General features: G+C 41.5%; 1 protein-coding gene across 1 annotated transcript in view; it reads left to right on the top strand.

The window, feature by feature from the left end:
• Nucleotides 1–22700, top strand: part of LOC146648554 (metabotropic glycine receptor-like) — a 99983-nt gene extending 77283 nt beyond the window's left edge. Inside the window, exons 7-13 of the mRNA XM_085389333.1 lie at nt 2147–2385; nt 6681–6819; nt 11091–11196; nt 14400–14546; nt 15575–15818; nt 16295–16851; nt 19960–22700. Coding sequence (XP_085245459.1) covers nt 2147–2385; nt 6681–6819; nt 11091–11196; nt 14400–14546; nt 15575–15818; nt 16295–16851; nt 19960–20919 — 2392 coding nt within the window. The 3' untranslated portion in view covers nt 20920–22700. The remainder of the gene's footprint in view (nt 1–2146; nt 2386–6680; nt 6820–11090; nt 11197–14399; nt 14547–15574; nt 15819–16294; nt 16852–19959) is intronic.
• The last annotated feature ends 990 nt before the right edge of the window (nt 22701–23690 follow it).

Here is a 23690-nt window from a genome sequence, read left to right as displayed (position 1 = left end):
TCAATGTTCCATTTGCCAGAACTGAACTGGGAAAGAGGGCTTTTACTTATGCTGCCCCTTTCACATGGAACATGATGCAAAAAGACTGGAAGATAGCAGATCTTATTTCATTAAATGCTTTTAAGTCCAGATTGAGAGAGCCAGAGAAAAATGTTTTTAAAATGTAATTGTTATTTATAATATGTATGTAACATTGTAATTTCAACGTGTTGTCGCCTCTTGGCCAGGACTCCCTTGCAAAAGAGGTTTTTAATCTCAATGGGACTTTTCCTGGTTAAATAAAGGTTAATAATAATAATAATATGTCCCTGACATTTTCCACGTCATTTTATAAACATCGCACATTTAATAACAGCATTGTTCAATTCAATTCAGTTTTATTTATACAGTGCCAAATCACAACAACAGTTGCTTTACAAGGCACTTAACTGTGTCCTTTAAATTTTAATTTAATTTTACATCAAATTTACATCCACAAAAAACGAATTACACCACATATATAATGACATCATTATGTTGTCTAGCAACCACCTGATGATGGACTAAAATCACAGAGGAAAAAATACTGTAGGCTGGACATGTAGCAGTTTTTCTGAAGGGCGGATTATCTAGAGAGACCAAATCCATTTTTTGTACCAGGCAGAAAAAGTATTATTTTTATGATTGAATTTGGGAAGTTTAACATGGACGTCTGTGGGAAATGACTCATTTTTGGAGCCATCCGCCCATTTGAAGGAAATGCTGTTTTTGGCACTTCTGTGTTGGCTTAATATTTCAATCCTGCTTCCAGTAAACTAAAACCAAAATCACCATTTGAGATGACATTTGCTGTTTGCTTTGTGACTGTTCTATGAAGGATTATGATTAAATAGCAAACCCCTGCGCAACACATGGGCGATATGGAACATACAAATACACACACTTTTGCTACAATCACACTATGATACATTATATTATGACACACAATTCTAATCTCAAATTCAATTCAGTGCTCAGTTGAACTGTCAAAGAAGCAAATATATAAAATTGTGAGATTTGTATAAAATATTTGCACGTGCCTTATAGATGCTGGAACTCACAGTGCTCTATGCAATGTTTATGCAGTTTTATTATGATTGGTTCTTATGTAGGAGGAGATAGGGAACATACAAATACTCTTGGATCATTATAATATGATTTTACTTTAAAACACTAAACTGAAAGCAAAAAATAAAAGTTAAAAAGCCTCTGCCTGTGTTGTTAACTCACCTCATACGTTTTCTTCTCCTGTCCCTTCTTTTCTTCGAGCCTCTCCTGGTCCCCTCCTCTCCCTTACATCCTGTCTCCTCTCCTTCTATTAACTTGCTCATGAGTTAGTCTTAATTTCAATAATTCAGCCATCTCTTAGTATGCACACACGTGTGCCATCTTGGCACGTATGTGCTTTAGCTTCCTGCTCTTCGGCTCCGGGCTGTGTTACCGAGATGGGAGAAGGAGGTCAAAGGCCGGCCAGAGTGTTCCCTTGGCAAAATTACCAATTTGATTTTTTTCCGAGCTCGCTGAGTGGGAAGTGTGCCCCGGGGGCAAGATCTTCCAGTCCATGCCCACAGAATATATTAGAGATGAGATAGATTTGTCACAGTCTGGTCCAAAGATAGCACATGAGCAGGGTAAAAAATTGAAACAGACTTTTTTCTATGTCCAGATGGTGATATATGGTGATATAAGAACATGCTGTTGTATATTGTTCCCTACACTGCTGCAACTGATGAGCCTAATATGCTGCATTTTTAGCTCCTTTTACAGATGCAGTAACATCAGGAAGTAATTCACAATAAACTATGTATGCATGATTTCTGTTGGACATGTAAGCACAACTCAAAAATGACAGGGGCCTCCTTTAACAGATCCTTCCTCCCCACTTCCTGTGCTGTCCGCTCTTCCCCCTGAAACTCAAAGGAAATTACAGCATGAATCAAAACCAAACATATTTACCAAGCATGAATGAATTGAACTGATTTAGCAGTTTCTCCCTGCTCATTTTATTTCAAATGAGCATGCTAACGTGATCAGCAGCCAGGGGCGTGAGCAGCACTTACATACGATTTCTCTCAGTCGTTTCTGATATTCAGGCTTGTGCCTCACGCTCTCTCCCTGCTCCACACAGGGTGTTAAAGGTGTTCCTGTCCCGCACGGCCCAGAGGACACCTTACATGACCAGCTGGCGGGTCCTGCGGCTGCTGCTAGTCATTCTGCTGGTGGTGCTGTGGTTCCTTGTGGCCTGGACGTCCTCCGTGTGCCAGAATCCGGAGCTGAGTCAGGCTCTCATCGCTGCGGGTCTCACTCCCGAGGGGCTGCAGTTCAGCATGTGTCTGCTGGACCGATGGGACTACATGATGGCAGTCGGTGAGTAAGTTTGTACGGCTTTCCTGTAATTACACACGTCTGACTTTAAGTAAACCCAAATAAGAAACAGCATCGTTTTCCAGATAGAAAGAAAGTGCTACTTACCACTTAACTGGAAGGGGCTTTAGAGCTTACAGTTTAAGTTCAGGCTGCTTGGATAAGCCTTAAGATTAAGTTCAGTTTAGAAACTTTATTTTTAGAAAGAAAAAAAAGCAGCATGTATGTTGATGATAAAACTTGCCCGGCAACAGTAGTCCAGGGGAGAACTGATGTTTTGCTAAATTTAAGTTTGACTTTTAGACATTAAAGAGTAACTTAAAGCAAAAGATCTCAAACATTTTCAACTCAAGCATGTTTCTGAAATCTGTTTTTTGGTATTCAATGCAACATAAAGTTCATCCTAATGATTCACTGTAACATTGTACACAACCTAAATTCATGAAGAAATATACATTTAAATGATGAGTTTATTTTTTAAATATGCAACAGTGCATTTCCACATCTTCATTAGTTGAATTTAGACAGTCCTCTTGCCCGTGTACCCAAAAAGGAGTGGTGTAAAGAAAAGGTATGTCTCCCAACTTTTCTGACCCCATCTTCTGCCTTACTCATAGTGTCAAAATGTCTGTTAATGACCAGATTGTATACCTTTGTTATAATAAAAAATATTTGAGTAAATGAATTGGAAGGAAGCCGTGGTTAGTGAAGGCCCACATGCCCTTGAATGTATGTTACAGTAAATCTCTTAAAGACAGATTCTTAAAGCGGGAGGCAGTGATGTGCACCTCACTGAAGCCGGCCTGACAGCAGGGGAGACTAATCTTGTTTGGAAAGAAGGGAATGGATGGATCCCTGAGAGATGCTCGGCCTGTGTGTGAAGACTGATAGACAGGCAGGCAGGGAGAGTGGAAGTGGCAGGAAAGAAGAAGAAAGGAGCCTCTGAAGTATGAAACTTGTAGGGATGTGGGCATCGATGCACAGAGAGTTTTGCACCATCACAGGAGTGGAGAATTTGAGAGAAGGAAACAGGAGGGAGCCTGTAAAGGAAGGACAGTTAAGGATACTCCAGAGACAGGACGGCGGAACTGCTGTGTTTGTATGTTAGCGGTGACAGCCTCTAACAAACACCCTGCTCTGAACAGGCACCGACCGCGGGAATGATTTGCATCCACGCGTGTGTCGGTGTGTATTTAGGGGGAGCGTTCTTGATGAGAAGGGAAATGAGGGAGTCCCGCTGTCTGCTCTGACAGCAGGCATAAACATGCTGCGGTGTGCTGAGGCTCCACTGAAGGACAGGACGCATCCTGCAAAGCTGCTTTGGAGGATTTTAACAACAGTGCGGTTCACGCTCGTGAAAATGAGCCTAATTGCTTTTCTGTGTTTTTTCCCCTTGTCCTGTCATAATTTCGACATGAGAACGCATGTCAGCGCAAAAATGAACATAACATAATATTTTGCGCTAAATTGTGAAGCAAAGCAGAGCTGATGCGAAACATTATCGATTATGTCACCGAGACGCGCTTATTGTAAATCCTCAATTAATCTGTATTATAGTTGGAGTTGTTATCGTTTCCGTCTTGGAAGCAGATCTCCATGCATCCTGATTCAGAGGCTAAGCACTACGCAGTTTATAGAGCGACCTATTCATAAATATTAATGATCTGTAATCACTGTAAAGACTTTAGGGAGTCATATCCCAGTGTGATCTTTGGCATGGGTGTCGGTGCTCTTTCAAACAAGCAGGACGACCTGTGACAGACTTTCAGTTAGAGTTCTCATAAAAAACTAAAAGTATTTTTTATTTGGAAAAATTGGCTTGTTTTTTGTTTTTTTGTTTTTTTTTACTGGCAATAAAAGATGCATAATGTTTTGTTCTACTGCAGACAGAGATATATTAGATTGCTCCCAGTCATAATTCCATACCTTCATAATGCAGCAACCCTGTAGAAATCTCGTCCTTCACATTTCAAAATAATTACTATTGATTTTGTAACTGATGTTCTTTAAAATATAATTACACTGACACTTTCGATGATAACGAGCTACTGTAGCCGTGCACAGGTACTGCACTGTATATTCTGTAAAGTGTTGATACTGTGACGGTGGAGACAGCTGGCGTTTTAAATACATCTTTCCAATAAACTGCTGTCGACCCGAGATCAGAGATGAGATGAGATTCAGTGATAGCAGGAATGTGTCACCGTGATGTCGGAGAAGCAGCTCCTTTACAGAGGGGGGAAATCAGCGCAAACATGAGGAAGTCGTGCAAAATTTAAAACTTGTACATCTTAAATGTCATTATTGCCATAGTAACACAAGAGCCAACCACGGTTCAGAATCATCTTCTGCTAATTTACCTTTCTAGAGAAATGATTTCTGTTTTTGCAATACAAATGCTGTAAAATAGTAACTAAATCAACACCCAGAAGAATAGTTCAAACTTTATCAGGGACACCTGTTCAGCTTTTCACTAATACGAATACTCAATCAGCCAATCACATAGCAACAGTGCATTTAGGCATGAGAATATGACTAAGATGACTTGCTAAAGTTCAATGGGGAAGAAAGGTGATTTAAATGACTTTGAATGTGGTATGGCTGCCGATCTGCTGGGATTTTCCCACTCAACCATCTGCAGGTTTTACAGAGAATGATAAAAAACAGAGTTCTCTGGGTGAAAATGCCTTTCTGATGAAGGGGGTGAGAGGAGAATGGCTGCTTTATGCTGATTAGATGGCAAAGGTAAATCAGATAACAGTAATTCAAATAAGCACTTATTACAACCAAGGTATGCAGAAGAGCATCTCACAGTACAGCAGCAGAAGACCACACCAGGCATCCCTCATCTCAGGTAAGAGTGAAATAGGACAGTGGTAGACTGGAACATGTTGCTAAGTCAACAGATCCACTCCAGCAGAGCATCCCAACATCTTTGGGATGTGATGGAATTGCAGCTGAGAATTCTGCAGCTACCATGTGATGCTATCATGCATTAAAATTTCTGAGTAACAGTAACGTTTCCAATGCATTTCTGAATCTATACCAGAACAAATTAAGGCAAGATGGGATCCAACACTGGTACTAGCAAGGAGTACCTAATGATGTGGTTCATTCTCTTCTTGAGGAAGAGGTGAGACCAAAAAAAAGCATAATAAACAAAGTGAAAACTCATATATGCAAGCTTTTCAGGGCTGACTTACTCTTTTGAGCTCATTCCTGGATTTTTTCTTTTTAAAGCCAGTTTTATTAAAAAAAAAAAAAAAAAGAAAAGAAGGAATTTCAGAAAACAAGCCCCACCATAAGCTGCTCTCTGTGTTGCTGTCGCCCATGGTGGGAGATGCTGCCGTTGGAGGTGGTGAAGTAAAAAGAGACGTCTGGGTCAAAACTCTTAAAAAGCTCCCATGCATTCCTGTGCACCTTTCCCTTCTGCGTGGCCTTTTCACATTCCCTCATACGGCCCTCTTATCTTTTATTACAGTCTCTGCATGTCAGCCCAAAGCCTCCACAGGGTTCTCATTCAGACATTAAGCTGACACATTCAGATGGTGTCAGATTAATGGAAAGGAGTTTGAAGGGAGCTTTAAATTCTCTCTCTCTTTTTTTTCACTAATACTTTAGAGTCTGTGACAAAAAGATTAAGGTTTTGGAAGTTAAATCTTGTACAATTCTGTAAGTGTAGAAAGGTTAGCCTGGTGGTGTCCAACCAACCTTTAGAGCTCGGTGTTTGTTTAACGTGTTGTTTCTTATTTCGCTTAAACCATGCACAGACGCAAAAATAACAATCGATTTTGGTTTCAGTGGGTGTTCTGCCTTTTTGTCACAGTCTAACATCAGGGCTTACTTTTTCAGTGTAGCCGAGCAAATCAAAAAAAATAACCCACCCACACGTAAACAACACAAATTTCAGTTTTTTGGGGGGGGGGGGTTTTGTATAAATTTCACAACTGAAATATTCATGTTTGATTGGTGAGCTTAGGGTGGGCTGGAAGGCACTTTAGTTGTTTTCTTTTCCTACTTTTTGTCTTTATGCTTGGGTTGGCTAATTGCCTCCTGGTTCCAGCTTCGTGAGGAAGGTATCGACCCTCTAACCTCACTCATAGAAAGAAAGCAAATTAGATCATTTCCCAAAATATTGGACGATTGCTTAAAGGTTTTAGGGTAAGTTTAGTATATTGTGCTGTCAAAAGACAACTGTCAGCTACAGCGGATGAATTTCATACAATATATGACCTCTCCTGTTTTAGGTGGCAAATAGAAACTAAAATTCAAACATTTTTGTGTCTTTTGTTGCTCAGCTGAGTTCCTGTTCCTGCTGTGGGGCGTGTACCTGTGCTACGCTGTCCGCACCGTACCCTCGGCTTTTCACGAGCCACGTTACATGGCCGTAGCCATCTACAATGAGCTCCTCATATCGGCCATCTTCCACATTATCAGGTGGGTGGAGAAAATTTGATGGAACCAGCATGGGTGGGCATGATCAAGGGGGTGGGGGGGGTGAGAGAAAGAGATATGCTGATGTGAATGCCTCAATTATGCTCTCTTGTATACTGAATGAAAGAGAGAAAAGAAAAGAGGAAAATGTGGGAACAGAAGGTACAAGAGACACATGAAACAGAGCTAAGAATGCGGAACAATCGAGCATCTTACCCTGACTTGATGAAAATCTCGCTGAGAGTAATAAGGAGATGGCACAAACAGTGGCACAGAGCTTAATGACTTTACCCCTTTGTACAGCACAACCTGTTTAATCATAATCACAGAGATATTTGTCTGTTAGAGCGCCTTTCACAACTGCAGAGCATGTCAGATGAGAGTTCAGCCGCCCCCCTTCATCAGGGAAATGAACAGTGTCACGGCAGGGTAAGCCAGTTGAAAGGAGGTGAATAAAAAATGTCTTCCCCAAGCAGAGACACAGCCTACATGTACTGTTCCAGTGCCTAAAATAAACTCTGTGCCCCGCCACTGACTGTGCCTGCCGCTCTTTCTGTGTCTTACAGAGGTGGGATGTGGCTCAATTTTCTGAATATTTTAGATCTTCCCTTTCATTTAGCAGTTGTCTTATAATTTCTTAAAAATACCTTGAAGTTACTCAGCCTAAGGTTTAATGCATTCTACAATAGGCTGTCCTGGTGGAAGTTTTCCATCTCTCCATGGAGCCTTTTAGCATGTTTTACAGCATTTATTGTTTTGGCGTTCCAGATTCATTGGTGTCATTTTCACCACTTTCATATGACAGATTTACCAGGCAGCTAGGTCAGAAGAAGCAGCAGGCCTAAAAAACTTTCTTAAGGTCATGGCCTTCAGAAACGATACAGCAAAACCTGACACAGGACCCGAGAGAGGCACTGAAGCCTCATCAGAAATAGTCTCAGTGGAAGGGTGGCTGTCAAGAAGCCATTCCTAAAGAAGGGAAACGGGGAGTAAAGATGGAGATATGCCAAATTTGGCAAGAACTGGGCTTAAAATCAGTGGCAACAGATCTCAGGGAGTGATGAATTCGAATGTTTAATTTTTGGTTCAAATTGTTGTCAGTACATACAGACAGGGCCAGGCACAACAGACAGGTAGAGCAGTGAGTGTCTACAGCCATCTGTGAAACACGATGGAGGCTCTGTCATGGTTTTTGACTGCATTTCAGCCAGTGGTGTTGGGCTTCTTATCAATAATTTCACTAGCTGGGACCATATCCTAAGTTACGATGAGAGATGATGGATGTGGGACCATGTACTGGTGCTGCGGTTTGGGGAAGGCCTTGAAGGGGACTGGCAGCGGCTCCCGGGCCGGGCAGATCCCCATGTACTAACCAGAAGTGAATGAAAGGAAGAAGAATGGAAAGGAGGAAATGGGGGGCATGAAAATGAGGACAGCAGGTATTGGCGAAGGAGGCATTTATGGACTGAAACCGGAAGGGGCATGAATGAGGTGTGGTACCGCTCCTGACATTCAGATGATATCTCCACTTAATCAAAATTGATAGAATTATGAACACAGAAAAATAGCAAGAGCTTCATTTTTCACTGCAATGCAGTAAAAGCACAACTGGATGGAGGAAGACAGACTGGAGCAGGAGTGGCCTCAATAGAGCCCAGAGCTCAACATTACTGAAGCAGTGTGGGACGATCTTGATAGAGAACAGAACAAAAGGCAGCGAACATCCAAAGAACTGCAGAGAAGGTGATCGGCTGTCCACTCTCCTTCCTGGACTTAATTGCCTGCTCAAGAAGTCTCCCCAGAGCCAGGGCAATCATAAAGGACCACCTCCATCCTAACCACCACCTCTTCAACATCCTGCCCTCTGGAAAAAGGTTCAGATCCATCAGGTGCAAAACCAACAGACTAAAGAACAGCTTCTTCCCGTGGGCTGTCAGAACTTTTAATGCAAAATAAAAGTGTGAACAGACTTCTCCAACACATCCACTCTGACGCTGCTATTGATCAACTATGTGAAATCTCACTCTTTCCATGTCTGTGCAATATTTTTGGTCTTGTGCAATATTTTGGTCTCAGTGGAATTACCATCCCTACCCTAAATGACCATAGCCCCTCCAGCCTTATTTATTTATTTATTTATTATATAACTGCCCTTGTATACAGCCCCACAAGGTTTCTTTTTCAATGTTTCTTACGCCTACACCATGTATATAGTTCATTCACATATATGTACACATATATACTGTTTGTTTTTTTCACCTCGTTGTATATTGTTTTCCCTTCTTTACTTTTGCACCTTTGTGGTCCAGCTACCCAATTTCACTGTGCAAGGAACAATAAAAAGCTCTAAACCTAAGTCTACTGAAAGAAATGACAGGAACACTTGACTAAGAGAGTTCAGGCTGTGTTATAGAATAAAGGTGCTCATATCAAATATTGACTTTTTTCATTGGTTTCTCAAATATAAGTGATGCACTGTAAAGCAGCAGAAAAAGCACCGGTGAACATGTTCCTGTGTTACTTCTGGAGCATTTAGCTAACACTTTGTTGCTTTAACAACCAGTTTTGGCTTGTGGCCTCCATCAGGGTCATCACATCGACACCCGGTGAAGGCCAAAATGTGTTGGTCAAGGAATAAAGCTGTTGTGTACACTGTAGGTGCTGCTGGAGCTTTGACCTCACAAGGCTCCAAAGCGAAGAACATTTTCGTCAGTCCTTCTGCAGCAGAAATAAAACTGCTTTTACAGAGAGCCCGCAGGAGCCTCGGGCAAAACATTCCATTTGTCACACATTCTCCGATAAAACTGTTTCTGATTGAATATTCTTTCATTTGGGCGGCAGTCTATTGTGCTCCGTGGTACAAGGAGGAAAAGATCACATCCTCTTAATCTGTTGAAAAACTGAAAAGTCCACTGGGTACACCTTCATCAGCTCTGGGAAACTTATGAATCAAGCTGTTCTCATTTGCTGGAGAATAAAACATTGTGAGCTTTTGTGAGTGTTTTTTCCCCTTTTTCTTTTCCTTTTTTTGAGTCTATATGCTGCTGCAGTCCAGAGATAAGGCTGGAGTTGTTCGATATATTGTGTGTGTGTGTGTGTGTGTGTGTGTGTGTGTGTGTGTGTGTGTGTGTGTGTGTGTGTGTGTGTGTGTGTGTGTGTGAGTGAGAGTTGGGACACAGAAAACAGACACGTGCTATTCTTTTGGACTAATTCTAATGTGAATCATGATTGGATTATGACAAAAGATAATGAGCCAATGAATTGTGAACCACCTTGGTGGATTTCTAAACAATGTCAAACACACACGTTCAAGTATTTAATGCCTTTCACACTTTTTTTTACTCACAATGCACTTGACTCAGCTTGATACCGCTTAAATAATTTCATTGATTTATCTGTCATGGTGTCTAGCTTTGATTGCTTGCGGAAAATTGGTGCCAAAATGCTGTTACTTAGATCCTCTTGTTAGGCTTTTGTGCACTATTCACGTTCTCCAGCAATAATGGGAGCAATCAGCCATGCTGGTTCTTGTGAATACGATACTGACTATGATTTAAAACAGCCTTAATAAACGGGAATGATGACATGAAGCTTTTAAAAGGGACCACAAGCTACCAGAATTGCTTCTGTGTGCTTTGACATAGTTTCTGTGTGCTGTCACTGGTAACAAAAATGGGACTTGGCACTTTCATGTAAAATGAAATGATTTGGTGTTCTGTTGACGGCGACAGAAAACAATGTTTCTCCTCTGTGCTGTGAACTTTTAGAGAAACTTCTCAAAGCAGCGTAAAACTTGGAAACAGTAATGAATGATTAAAAAACATGCACGCACACAAGCGTCACCGTTATGTTACACTGGTTTATGTTAACTCATTAATGCTAATTAACAACCAAGACAAAGTTGACAATTTTTCCCGCTGGCTATAATTGCCTGTCGCCTGTGGATCTCCAGCATGAAGCATCCAAAGCCTTCAAAAGCAGTATTGGCTGCAGAGATCTTTCATATCTGCACAAGTCGCCTTTTAAAAAGAGCCAGCTTCTTTCCAGCAAACAGACGCTTTTATAATTTTCCCTCAGTTGTGCGTTTATCCCTGTGTTTACAGTGCGGGGAATGCCTCGGGTTGTGGTACATTCAATTCTGTTCTCGCTGTCCAGTGAGTGACTAAATGCTGCTTTTTTACGTGTGTCTGAGCGTATTTTACAGATGCGCCGAGCACTCTGGCTGCTGGTGAGTCTGCAGAATTTCTCCCGTTGATGTTTTTTCTATTCTGCAGGTTCTCTCTGGTGCCGGGACTGCACCCAGACTGGATGCTCATGTTGTTCTTTGCTCACACTCACCTGACTGTGTCTGTGACTCTGGCCCTGCTGCTGATACCTAAGGTGAATACTTCATTGTTGTTACTTGCAGATCTCACCAGTTATGAGTTTCATGGGCTTTGTGTTAATGATCAACAAAACATTCAGCAAATAAATACAAATTTTAAAAATATTAATAATAATCTAGGGCTTTAGCACCAAGCTCCTCATTAAAAACATATAAAAAGTGTATTTCACATATTAAATATGCAGTGGGATTTTTACTGACAGAAGAAGGAGTCAGCACATAAGTTAAAATTAGCACTTTTTTAACTTATGTGCTGATCACAGGATTAATTCGAGGTACATTTTCCACGACTCTTTTCAGTTAAATCTATTATCCAAATGATTCTATGACAGCGTGAGAGAGAAAGAGCTGCCTGACGCTGGACAGTATGTTTGGCCTCAGGAGCTTTCATAATCTTGTCATTTCACTGGGCCCAGCACAGATTCAAGACAGCCCCATAACACAGCTGAGCCTCCTCGATGTTTTAAAATGGGGCGGATGTTGTTTTATCTCCAAGCTTAATTTGACAGCACAGCTCCTATTGCTTCCCTTGATAAACCACAAACCCTGGTCATGGTGAAACATGGTCTTGGAGACCCCTACTGCAGGAGAACCTACCACAGAGGTGATTTAAGGCAGTCGGGCAGATGTCCGTTTGCAAATGTCCAAAATGTGCAATATGCAGTCAAGAAACTTAATGAAGGTGTACCTGAAATAGAAACACAGGGTGAGTCTGAAGATGGACTAACACTTTTGTAATATGGAGCTTGACTAAGGGAGTAGTTCCCCTCTAATTAAGTGGACCCTTCTTATTCTAGCAAGTCTACCTTTACATATGTGTAGGTGAACATTATTACTAGGGATGGGGATGTAGGGATGGGTACTTGATACTCCCTTCACCCTGGCCAAAAAGGCTAAAATGACCAAAGAAAAAGTGGAAAACAGCTAAAAATGAGAGGTTTTTGGACAAAGTTTGTGTTTTTTCCATTGATTAAGCACTGCTTCCAGCCAAGAGCGATGCCATAAATCCCCTATAGCTGCAGAAAAGGCTAACATTGTTATCTTTTTACAAAAAAACAGCTGAACATGAGAGGTTTTTGGACAAAGTGTGTGGTCTCCATTCTTTAAGCACCGGTTCGAGCACCGTTTATGCACCGGCACCGTTTCAAAAGTACCAGTTTGGTACTGGTATCGGATAGAACCAAAACGATACCCATCCCTAATTATTACATTGTAATTTCAAATAAAAGACACATAAAAATTCTATTTAATTACAGTGTAACAACATCCTTAGTGGCAGGTTACGGTGGTTGTGAGCCGAGCCATAAGCCTGTCGACATGGCAACAGATGACCCCTAGTTTCTTTGTGGCGTTTCCACACTAGATTTTGTGTGATGTGAAGCAGTGTTACGTCCCATCATATTTTTTTATCAAGCTTCTATCATGCCTGCTCTGGCGGGGCTCTACCCCAGAGGTCAGCTGCTTTATGCTTTGACATTTTTTATTCCTCTCTTTTTTTCCTCCACCAGCAACACTTAAACTTCTTAATAATATTAGCAGTTGGGGTCACAACAATATCAGGCTGCTTTTAGATAGTTCTGTAACCTTTACCTCAGTCATGAACGCCTGGCAGTAAATTCCTTCCTTATCTCTTTAGAAATGTCTTTTCTTTCTCCCGTCCATGCTCACTGTCATGCACATGAAATTTTCCAATTAACGCAGTGTTCACATACATGACATGATGCTAGCACTGGTAATACTAAAAACTACAGACTGCTTGACTGATTTTAGGTCTGAGCTCCTCAGCTGTAACAGTAAATGTGTAAAGGGCATTTTGGAGATTTATCTTCCTTGTTTGTTGTTCTGCAAACCAAAGAGATCAAGAAATTGTACAGCAGATGAATAGACTTTTAACGATCCTCATTTCAGAACATTTTTTGGACAAAGCCAGACCATTCATCCAGTAAAGTCCAACTTTTGTTTTGTATACCGCATGTATTGTGGGACACACAAGAGTAGCTTCAATTGGGAAAACAAAAATCTCTTCAGTGGTCTGTACATTTTTCTCATTATGCTGAGAGCTAGTGCACTTAAATGGGTAAGTGTAAAGACTCTAATATATTCAGTGAGCGCAGAATAGATTTTGAGGCACCCAAATGAACTTGTGCAGTGTACAGCTGAAACATTAGCCGTGCGCTGAATGTGTCGTTTCTTAGCTTGGGTGTAAGTGCGACTTATTTACTGGGAAAGCATTCCAGCGTTACAGAGTGATTTCCACTGTGGCCACTGCTGCATTGTAGCTTGTACACAAAACACTTCATTAATCATCTTAAGTTCCTTTGTTATTAGCAATGGGCAAACACACAGATGTACACAGGCACGTTTGCTACCATTACCTTAAACTCAATCAAACTGCGTTAGCGGTTATTGTAATTTGGCTCAGCGCTCTCACGGGTGTCTTTATGTGCGATCTCTCAAGTCTGATGGAAAACATTTAATTCTCCTGCAGTGTGAGAAATGAAATACACCATCAACACTCTCTGTTCTTTCTTAATTAGGCACCTCAGAAGTGCAAGTGAGTCGAGTACACCGGGATAATTAAGCACAATGGGAGGACGTTAATCTCAAACTGCATCTGTTCTTCAAACTGGGCTAAATATTTGGCCTTTCGCCATCCCTAAATTTGTTATTCAAACAAAGTTAAACAATTTGAGCATGAAAATCAAGGTGCAATCTATCATTTATTTACTGAATCATTGGAATATTGCAGCCCTAACGTGCTTTCTGCAGGAAGGAATCACATATGAGGAGGAGATTACTGCCTGCATACACTGAACCGTATACATTTGAACTGGTTAGGCACAATTTGCACAGTTGCATTAGATTAAAATAATAATCAATAGCAAGATAAAATATACTGCAGTACTTTTGGAGCTATTTATCTTTTTTTATAGTTGTTTTCTTTATTGGGGTTTTTAATCTAAACTTTTGATAGTTTTGCTGTCGACAGATAGAAATTTCAATTATAAAATAACTGACTTCAGTAACAAAATTAAAGTTAAAATTCGAGTAAAAGATCTACTAAATTAGTGCAATATAATGCTCACTAAATGTCTTTAGTGAGCATTATATTGTGGACAACCTCTATAGCCAGCATGTCACATGATAACTTTTTGTTTCACTGATTTCGTTTTATAACCTTGTTCTTGATCTGTTTCAGTTCCTGTACAAAGGGACGCAGGCGAGAGACGATATAGCCACCGAAGCTTACGAGGAGGAGCTAGACATAGGAAGATCTGGCTCCTACCTCAACAACAGCATCACCTCGGCCTGGAGCGAGCACAGTTTGGACCCAGAGGATATACGGGTAAAGCGGCCTTGTTGATCATTGTCAGATATCTCCCCATTAAGTCAGAATGCAACATATATTTTTAATGGGGCACCTTCTGTCTTACTCTTCATGTCTGGTGTTCCACGGTTTAGTCAGAAATCACAGCACATGTGTTAGACCACGCTCACATTACCTTTTGGTTTGTAAATGTCCAATCTTAAGCCTGGTGCATGGCCTGTGAAACTGGGTGAGACCACATTTGGACAAAAAGGTCAAGTTGAGCTAACATAAGTCCAACCTGATTAAACTGGTTAACAACTGCAACCATCATTCTCTGCAACAATAACTGAGAAACTTGGAAGAAAAACATACTAAAGGGTACTTAGCAGAAAAGCTAAACAGCCTACTTGTACCCCTTTGAGTACGACTAAACACACATTTGAGGAAACTGTATACACATACTGGAGCTGTCAGTTAAAGGGTAGGGGCTGCCTAAACATACTGTAATTGGATCAGAGTGACATTAAATGGGTCCATAACTTACAAAATGAGCACTATGATGTATTGAAGAAGACTTAAAATGAGCTGCTGAGACTGTAAGTGTATCAATAAAATGTTTAGTGATGTTCAACTGATTAACTTAACAAAATATTTCTCAACATCAAAACAGTCGGACCACAGTTGTCTCCCCATTTGAAATAATGTGGGTTTAAAGAACTTCAGAAATGGCTTCATTTTGTTTAGGTCTGAACACTTTGTCCATCTTTCATAAGCACAGTTTCTTCCAAATATGTACACTTTCCCTTAAGCGATTCCCTTAAGATATTGCCAGTGAAGAGTGAAACAGGCAACATATGGTTGGAAGCCATTACCAGGTGGCCCTGGTTTCTCTTTCAGCAACGTTTCAATGTTTTTGTTTAAAAAGAAGGAGTTTTCTGTCATTGTACACCTGCTCAGGCCCACAAGTTCATTTTTGGCAACCACACAACTATTACCTAAAGTCAGAAGTAAGTGAGTGTTGTAATAAATTATGATTTAAGACTTTTTTTTTTTTTTAATTTTAGGACGAGTTGAAGAAGTTGTACGCCCAGCTGGAAGTCTACAAATGTAAGAAGATGCTTGCCAACAACCCTCACCTTCAAAAGAAGCGCAACTCCAAAAAGGGTCTGGGTCGCTCGCTGATGAAACGGATAACAGAGATCCCAGAGACTATGCACCTGCACCGGCAGTGCAGTCGTGATGATGGCAGCGAACACGGCAGCAACCGCAGCACCTTGAGGAGAAATCCCTTTGAGCCGAGCCACCACGGTAAGCCCCGGCTGTAGCATGGAAATGAAGAGAGCCAATTAGTCATTTCAAAGGAAAATATTGTGAGAGCCTGCATGCTTTTTTTCCAACTATGCTTTCCTAAACTTAATGTAACGTGTATTATATATAATATTACAAAGCCGGTTGGGTCCTGCTTAAGAAGCTCTATAAATGGGGCTTAAATGGCACTTTATAGTTGATATAAAAGATTGTTTCAGAAAGGTTTGATAACACTGGATTAAAAAGTCATGTTCACGTCCTCAATGTAAATTAAATATGAATTCTTAAACTGGCAAAAGATCAGATTTGCTTATATTTTATTTAAATATAAATGGTCTATTTTTATAATCTTTAATCTCTTTGAAGGCTTAATTAAAAAATATCAAACCTCATCTTCTGCTGTGACCAGAGTTTACAGGTCAAAAGATGAGAAGTTACATTACAAAACAATGGTCTATTGATATGTCCCCCATCAGGAAAACCTCGAGACGACTCCCTGAAGAACAAAGTCATGGGCTTGAAAAAGTCACTCAGCTATGACCACGTCTGCGACCAGGATGAAGAAGGCGCAAGCCAGAGTGGCTCAGCTGCGGGAGACAAAACGACTCCTGTTGGGACTGTAGGGGAAGGATCTCTTTTGGGCTCTCTCATTGGCCGTAAACATGCCAAGAAGCAGCTGGAACCAGCTTCGACTCCACCGAGGCTGGAACCAGCCGTGTCCACCGAATCCATGCCGCTCTTCTGGAAATCAGCCAGCGCTCACAACCTGACACACGAGAAGAAGCCTGTGCACCTGCGCACTTCCATTATGCAGAAATCCCTGAGCGTGATTGCGAGTGCCAAGGAGAAGGTGCCGGGACTCACTAACAAGACTCAGAGCGTCGAGGATGCCAGTAAGAAGTGCGTGAAGGGACTGAAAGGGAGGACGCTATCAGAGGTGGATGAGACACCTGAGCATTACCCCAAGATGCCAGTCAGCCAATCGGTGGAGTACTCCAAGACACCTTTGAAGATGGGCATAATGAAGCAACAGGTTCTTTTTTACATAATTACATTCTTAATAGAAACTGATTCAGCTTTAATGTGTAGCTCTTGTGCTTAAATGTCGATTAGCTCACTGACAGAAACTTATTCAGGTTTAATTTTATTAACTGATTAATTGTTTAAGTTATTTATCAAGAAAATTTCTATGCGTCCTTGAATATAAAGGTTTTATGTTTTTTAATAATAACAATAAGAATAACATTATTATCAGTTGCATACATGAATGAAAATACCATGTCTGCCTGGGGGACCCTTTGCTAAGACTAAAGCTACAGTATATCTCAGTGGTTTTCCTCATGATTGTTAATGAGGTGGGACATTTATCAAGCAGGCTACTCGGGGCACGAGATGCAAAGAGTGGATTACTGGAATCGGACTGTGCCTGGAGACCAGGACTTTGGTAAATTGACTGCTAAAAGACTGACACTGCTGGATTCTTTAAGCATCTGGCCAGATGTACTTTTTTATTGTGCAGTAGCAGTAGAGATAAGCAAAGACAGGAGGACAGAGAGGAGTGAATGGCACGCAGCAGACACGGACTACACTAGCAGTCATTTGAAGTCATGTTTTGAGGATTCCTGTAAAATAGTCCAGGGCTTAAAATGATCTCAAACGATACCTAAAAACAATTTTCCTTGCAAGATCAAGTCCAGTAGTGCTGGGCCAAGTGCAGGGTCAGAGTTTATAAAAATGTTTGCTGGTCATGGGGTTTCCTTTTGTACAGTCCCCCCCTTAAAAAACCGCCTCTTGGGTCAATCAGACGGCACAGATGGCACACATAGATGAATGGCAAGGTAGGGAAAGAAGTAGGTCAGAGACTGCTGGTTGTTTTGCACACTTCCACATTCAGGGCAGAGAGCTGTCAACACATTCAGGACATTCTTATAGTGTGTGTCACAAGTGTATTTTTCTTTTTACATCTTTTAAATTGCGTCAAATTCAAACGTCAGGGACGCCAGTAAGAAGTGCGTGAAGGGAAGTGTCTGTCCCTGTTGTACAGGCACCACAGGGCTGCCACCCCACATCACAAAACCAAAAGACTTCTCCTAAAGAACTTCTACCGGGTTGAGAAACACTACAGACTCAGGTGGTACGTATATCTGCAGAGTCTGTTATGTAAGTGTTAGGAACTCGATCCTATAAAATATTGATTATATCAGCACCAAGTTACAGGAAGCCAGCACTTACCACAAAGCATTTAACAAATTAGGATGTCTGGTGGTCCACGCTGAACACAGGAAGCCCCCTCGCCCACCCTGCCCCCCAAGAGGGAAGCTGGAGTGGTGTATAATATTACAAATACGACATGTGGGGAGCACATGAGCATTATGAAACAGCTTCCATGCTCCCCATAAAGTGATTAGAACTTGCATTACATTTTTCCTATATTGCTTTTGGCTGGACAAGCAAATGAAGCACCTTGGACATTTGAGCATTTATCGTTATTATTATCATTTTGTTGCATTTAATAGAGCAGTGCAGTTTCCATTCTGAAAGATTGTATCCCTGAGGATGGCTATGAGGTAACAGTCATTGATTGACAATCAATGATTGTACCTGCTCAGAACCTGGCTGTGTAGAACAGGCACGTTGCAGGTTGCTGCCATAGAGTGGATATAAAGGGTGGATATAGCTGCTGGGTCTGAAAAGTGAAGCCAGTGCAAAAATGCCATAAACTGCATTCTTTCTAATGGCCAAGAGGCAAAAACTCATCTGTTTGCAAGAAGACATCTTGTTGTAAAAGCTTGTTAAGTGATGACATATCAACCTTACCAACAGCTGATTTAAATGGCTAAATTAGCTCCTCAACATGTCTTGAAGTTCTCCAGAGGCCTGGTAATGAACTAATCATTTGATTCAGGTGTGGCGACCCAGGGTGAGATCTAAAACCTGCAGGACACCGGCTCTAACGTTCCCTACCCCTGTTTTAGCCTAACAATAGCTCTGTAGCAGGCCAACAGGTAGCATATCTTTATGGCAACGCTCAAATGTTGCAGATATTTATTTTTCTGTCATAGTTTGCTTCCAAAGTTTTAGCAAATTTGAACATTTTAGTTTTTTAGAAATAGCTAATATATCAGCTTTTTAATGGAAACTAGCTAGCTAGCTTTCTGCTAACTTCTAATGCTGCTAAATCTTCTAAATCCTCTTTTTCATGGATGCCTAGACATACACAAACAAAAGAATTTGGACAGTTTTTAACTCTCAGTTGTGTCTCAGTGTTTGTTTAAATTTGGGAACAGAAGGCTCTTTAGACCTGGAAATAGCTAATGATTTCTGAGTTAACAAGCAGACAGGAAGTCTAAGGGAAAATGGCCTTCATCTCTCTTTCACTGTGACTTACATTTTTAAATTCAGTGTCAAGGTACAGTTACTGCTTGATGTTCTCTTTCAAATGTATTAATTCAGCCTTTGACAAGTAACAAGCATATGTGGGTGCAGACACACCTCTAACCTGTCTGATCCAATGTAAAACACCAGTGGGCAACACTGAAAACACCCACCTTGAGGCTTCAAAGCAGGACTGGAAAAAAAAAAGTCTACATTTTTACTTATGCCCAAACAACAAAAATAAGGTACTGCAGTCATGTGATATAGGAACCAAATATAAATGTCCACCTATCTTCGTTTAAAACTTGTTTTTTATGGTTGAAGTTCAAATTAGGTTTGCAGTGGGAGGTTTGAAAATGCATTAATCTGAATGAATGTCCTGACAGATATCCAAACAAACATGCATGTATGTGTATGTGTGCACCTCCACCCACACAGAGTGGAGCAGGCAGAAGTCGCTCAAGAGGAAACACTGGTAACAGAGAGCAGCTTTTGACCAAAATATGAGGACCACTACAACAAAACAGTCTTGAACTCAGCCCTGCACTCACTGGAGGGCCAGGCAATACACCCACCAGGTTTAAAGTAGATGAGATGATGATGGTACAGAACAGCCAGACAGACATAAAGCGATTTCTCTGATCATTGGTAGGGACAATCAACCAGTTAACCCCAAAATTCTTACATTAAGAAAGTGTTTGCTCGAGCCCCTTGTAGTATTAACTGATTTGGCATTCATTTTGATTTTTACTCCTTTCTCCAACAGGTGAGTGGGAGCCAGCCATCAATTTGCTCTGAGACGGGGAGGAACCTTTACGATGTGTCCGAGGTTTGTTCCTGGGAAATGGAAGAACCACAGACTCCCTCAGAAGCAAAAACCCAGAAGCACGTTTCCATCGCTCCTGGAGAAACCACCTCGGGCCGGAGAGGCAGCAGCAGCAGCTCTGGAGTCACCAAAGGTGGTCGGTCCCAGCAGAGGCAGAAGACGGGCCAGTCTCCTTCCAACAGACGCCGCGCCAAAGATAAAGGAGGAGAAAAGGAGGAAGGAAGGGAAACACGGAAATCTCGGGCACCCAGGTCACCTCTTCCTCTCAAGCCGGATGTGTGTCCCTGGGAATTTGATGAGCAACCCATGCTGAAAGGAGATTCGGATTCCATTTCTCCAGACAGAATCAGGCGTAAGAAGAGTGTCACGCCTACTGATGGGAAACCCAAAGGGCTTCACTCAGACCACTCCAAGTCCACAGGCAGCCTTTTACAGCCCCCGTCTCTGATGGTCGAAATCTGCCCATGGGACTACACCGGCCCACCTTCACCTAAGCAGGAGAAGACCTGCAACAGCCCCACTTCACACAAGAAGAAACGGAAAGGCTCCAGCTCATCCAACCACAAAGCTGAGAAGGAGAAAGGGAGGGAGAAGAGTAGAGAAAGGCGGAGCTCCTCCAGCAAGCCTCCGTCGGAGAGGAGAAGGGTCAGCCAGTCTTCAGAATGCGGCGGGCCGGTTTCTGAGCGGCGGAGGAGCTCAACAAGAGACCCAGAGGTGATGGAGGTCAGGAGGGCGGAGGTTTTCTCCCGGGAGACTGAGCTCACGCACGGCAGCTTGGCTCAGACTAGAAAATCATCAGAGAAGAAGAAAGACGGCTCTTTGAGCACTAGTTATAAACCCGGGGCGAAAATGGTTGACGTTTGCCCCTGGGACTTTCAGGACTCTGGGGAGAGGGCGTGATGACTGCCGGGGGACGAATGAACGTACTTTTTTCATATCCAGATGACAGATATTGCATTTCATGAGAAGGGTTTCCTGTGGGTCACCTTAATGAGAAGTATGTTGTGAGGAAAGGAACATCTACTCTGCTGCCTATTGATGCAATCCAGACATAATTAATTGCTACACAGCAACCATCTTGTTCTTATATGCAGTAATGCAACCTTAAAAACACTTTAAATGACTTTTTTGGTTTGTTTTTTACACTTTTGCTTGCACATTTGTCAAAGTTACATATTCTGTATGTTTTTTCACACTGAGTCCATTTTGAAAAAAAAAAGAATACCCGTATTTACGAGCAGAGCAGACAATCGTTCACCACAAAGCACCGTCGACTCTTAACCTGGGCTCGCCGTCGGTCTCACGTGTTATGCCGACGATGTTCTACGTTACGCACCGAGCCAGTGGAGACTTACTTATATCAGATCAGCAGCAGGGAGAAAAGACCTAAGGAAAAAATAAACAGAAAATGAGATCTGAGAAGCAAGACCAAAGCCCCAGACACAGCTGCGATGCCTTATCTTTAGGCCAAATGCATAATTCATGTCGCCAAGATGATCTGTTAGATTAGAGAAACGTGGGAATAACAGAGGATTGTACCGCAGCCAAATGAGACAAGCTGTGTGTTTTAGTAAAAGCTTTCCATATACAGTATATGTTTTTTTCTAAAAAAAAGCCGTCGCATGTGACATACTGTCGAGCATCCAGTAGCTAAATGTTTATGGGTCAGCGTGTTCTCAAATAAGACAGTGGAGCCTTCGATGTCGTGCCTATGGTATTCGTCTCCTTACATGATGCTTTCGAAGTGACGTGCACTGTGTTTCAAATGGTCGCAGTTACAGTTGAGGAGTACTAAAATATCCATCAGGCTCTCCTGTCTGCTGATATTTGTTTACTGTTGTATTCTTTCCCAGGATGCCCCGCCCCCTTTTTTTAAAACCAATAAAAAAAAGACTCTTGGATCAGAGGCTGTAGTATCTACACATCCACTGAAACTGTGACGAGATCCTCCAAGAACCAGGACCAAGACTAGAGTGGATGATGTGAATAATGCATTCCCCTCACCACCCCATCACTTAGTTGCCCATTTACCATCTGCTTGAATGCACCTTCCCTTAAATCTTTGCACATTTTCTATTTCTAAAGCTACAACGATGCATGACCAGAACGTTTTTTTTCTTTGCCACTTTCTCACTGACAGAATATGAGTCATTTACCATCACAGCATCGTGTCCAGAAATGACAATAACAACAACAACAACAACAGCCAGCCTTTCTGTCCTGTAATCAGCCACCCACCATTGGCACCTAGAAGCAGTACGGTCACACAAAATAGTCAGTTCAGCTTCATGAGGGTTGTGTGTGCATGACTGTGAAAATTTAGGGAACGTGATGCACCAGAATTCACCTTTGCATTTCTTATGAAAGCATGTGGGGTTTGTTTCAAATCTGTATTTATCTAGCATCGTAGGGAAGAATTCCCTGTGTGAGGTCTGGCTCTATAAAATAAAAATATTTTTAAAAAAAGAAGCTTGATAAACAAACATGACCCACAACTCCGACTTTCACATTTCTGTCAGATGTTTTGAGGGAGCTTGAAACGGAACGTTACCTACGTGTATTTAATGCTCGTTATACTGTCTAGTGTTGCTCCAAAGTTGCAAGCTGTCGTAGCATCCACCTGGGATTATTTATATTGTACATTCCATATTGTGTTGCATGTACATACAGTAAATATTCTGTTATCAGCTCTGAATTAAATGTTTCTATGAAATCCAGGCTCTCCCTGACTATTGTTTTTTACTCTGATTTGAATGTTTGAAGATTTTTTACTATTCAAAATGTAAACAAAAACCAAACAAAATCACACATAATTGCTCATCTTTACTCATTAAAAGTAGTGTTTTCAATTTAAATTTAAAAAAGAATCAGCATTCCTTTCTTTTCAAAACACCTTGTGTTTGCCACTTTTTAGTTCTAAATTTAGCCTCCTGTAAATCCTATCCTAATCCCACTCAACACTGCCACCCTGTGGAGAGATATAATATTTATTTTGCCCATCAGTTGAAATAAGAATGCATGTAGCAATCATGTATAAAACTGCCAAAAAAGACACAAAGTTTAACACACAAAGAGAGAATGGCTTAGCAGGCAGTGGCCACAGACCGCTGAGCTCTCCTTGTTCTCTCTGATTTATGTGACTTTCTGTTATGCTGTGACAATCCCTGCTCCCTGTGAAAGTTCCCTGAAAAGCCTTCAGTTGATCCAAAATGCTGGAGTGAGAGTCCTGACAGGGACTAGAAAGAGAGAGCATGTTTCTCACATATTAGCTTTTTTCATTGGCTCGCTGTTAAATCCAGAATCTAATTTTAAATCTTTCTCCTGAAATAAAAGGTCTCTAATAATCAGGTCCTATCTTATCTTAAACACCTCTTAGACCACCCCAATAGAGCAGTTTTCTAAACTGCAGGCCTACTTGTTGTTCCTAGAGTATTTAAAAGTAGAATGGGAGGGAGAGCCTTCAGCTTTCAGGCCCCTCTTCTGTGGAACCAGCTTCCAGTTTGGATTCAGGAGACAGACACTCACTCTACTTTTAAGATCAGGCTTAAAACTTTGCTTTTTGACAAAGCTTATAGTCAGAACCGGATCAGGGGACCCTGAATCCTCCCTTAGTTATGCAGCAATATTCCTTGACTGCTGGTGGCTTCCCATAAATGTTTCTCCTTCTCTCA

This window comes from Rhamphochromis longiceps, linkage group LG18 (genome assembly GCF_057381845.1).
Source record: "Rhamphochromis longiceps isolate RC_006_pf linkage group LG18, R_longiceps_female_GT1.1, whole genome shotgun sequence".
NCBI lineage: Eukaryota > Metazoa > Chordata > Actinopteri > Cichliformes > Cichlidae > Rhamphochromis > Rhamphochromis longiceps.
This window is presented reverse-complemented; position numbering and strand designations above follow the sequence as displayed.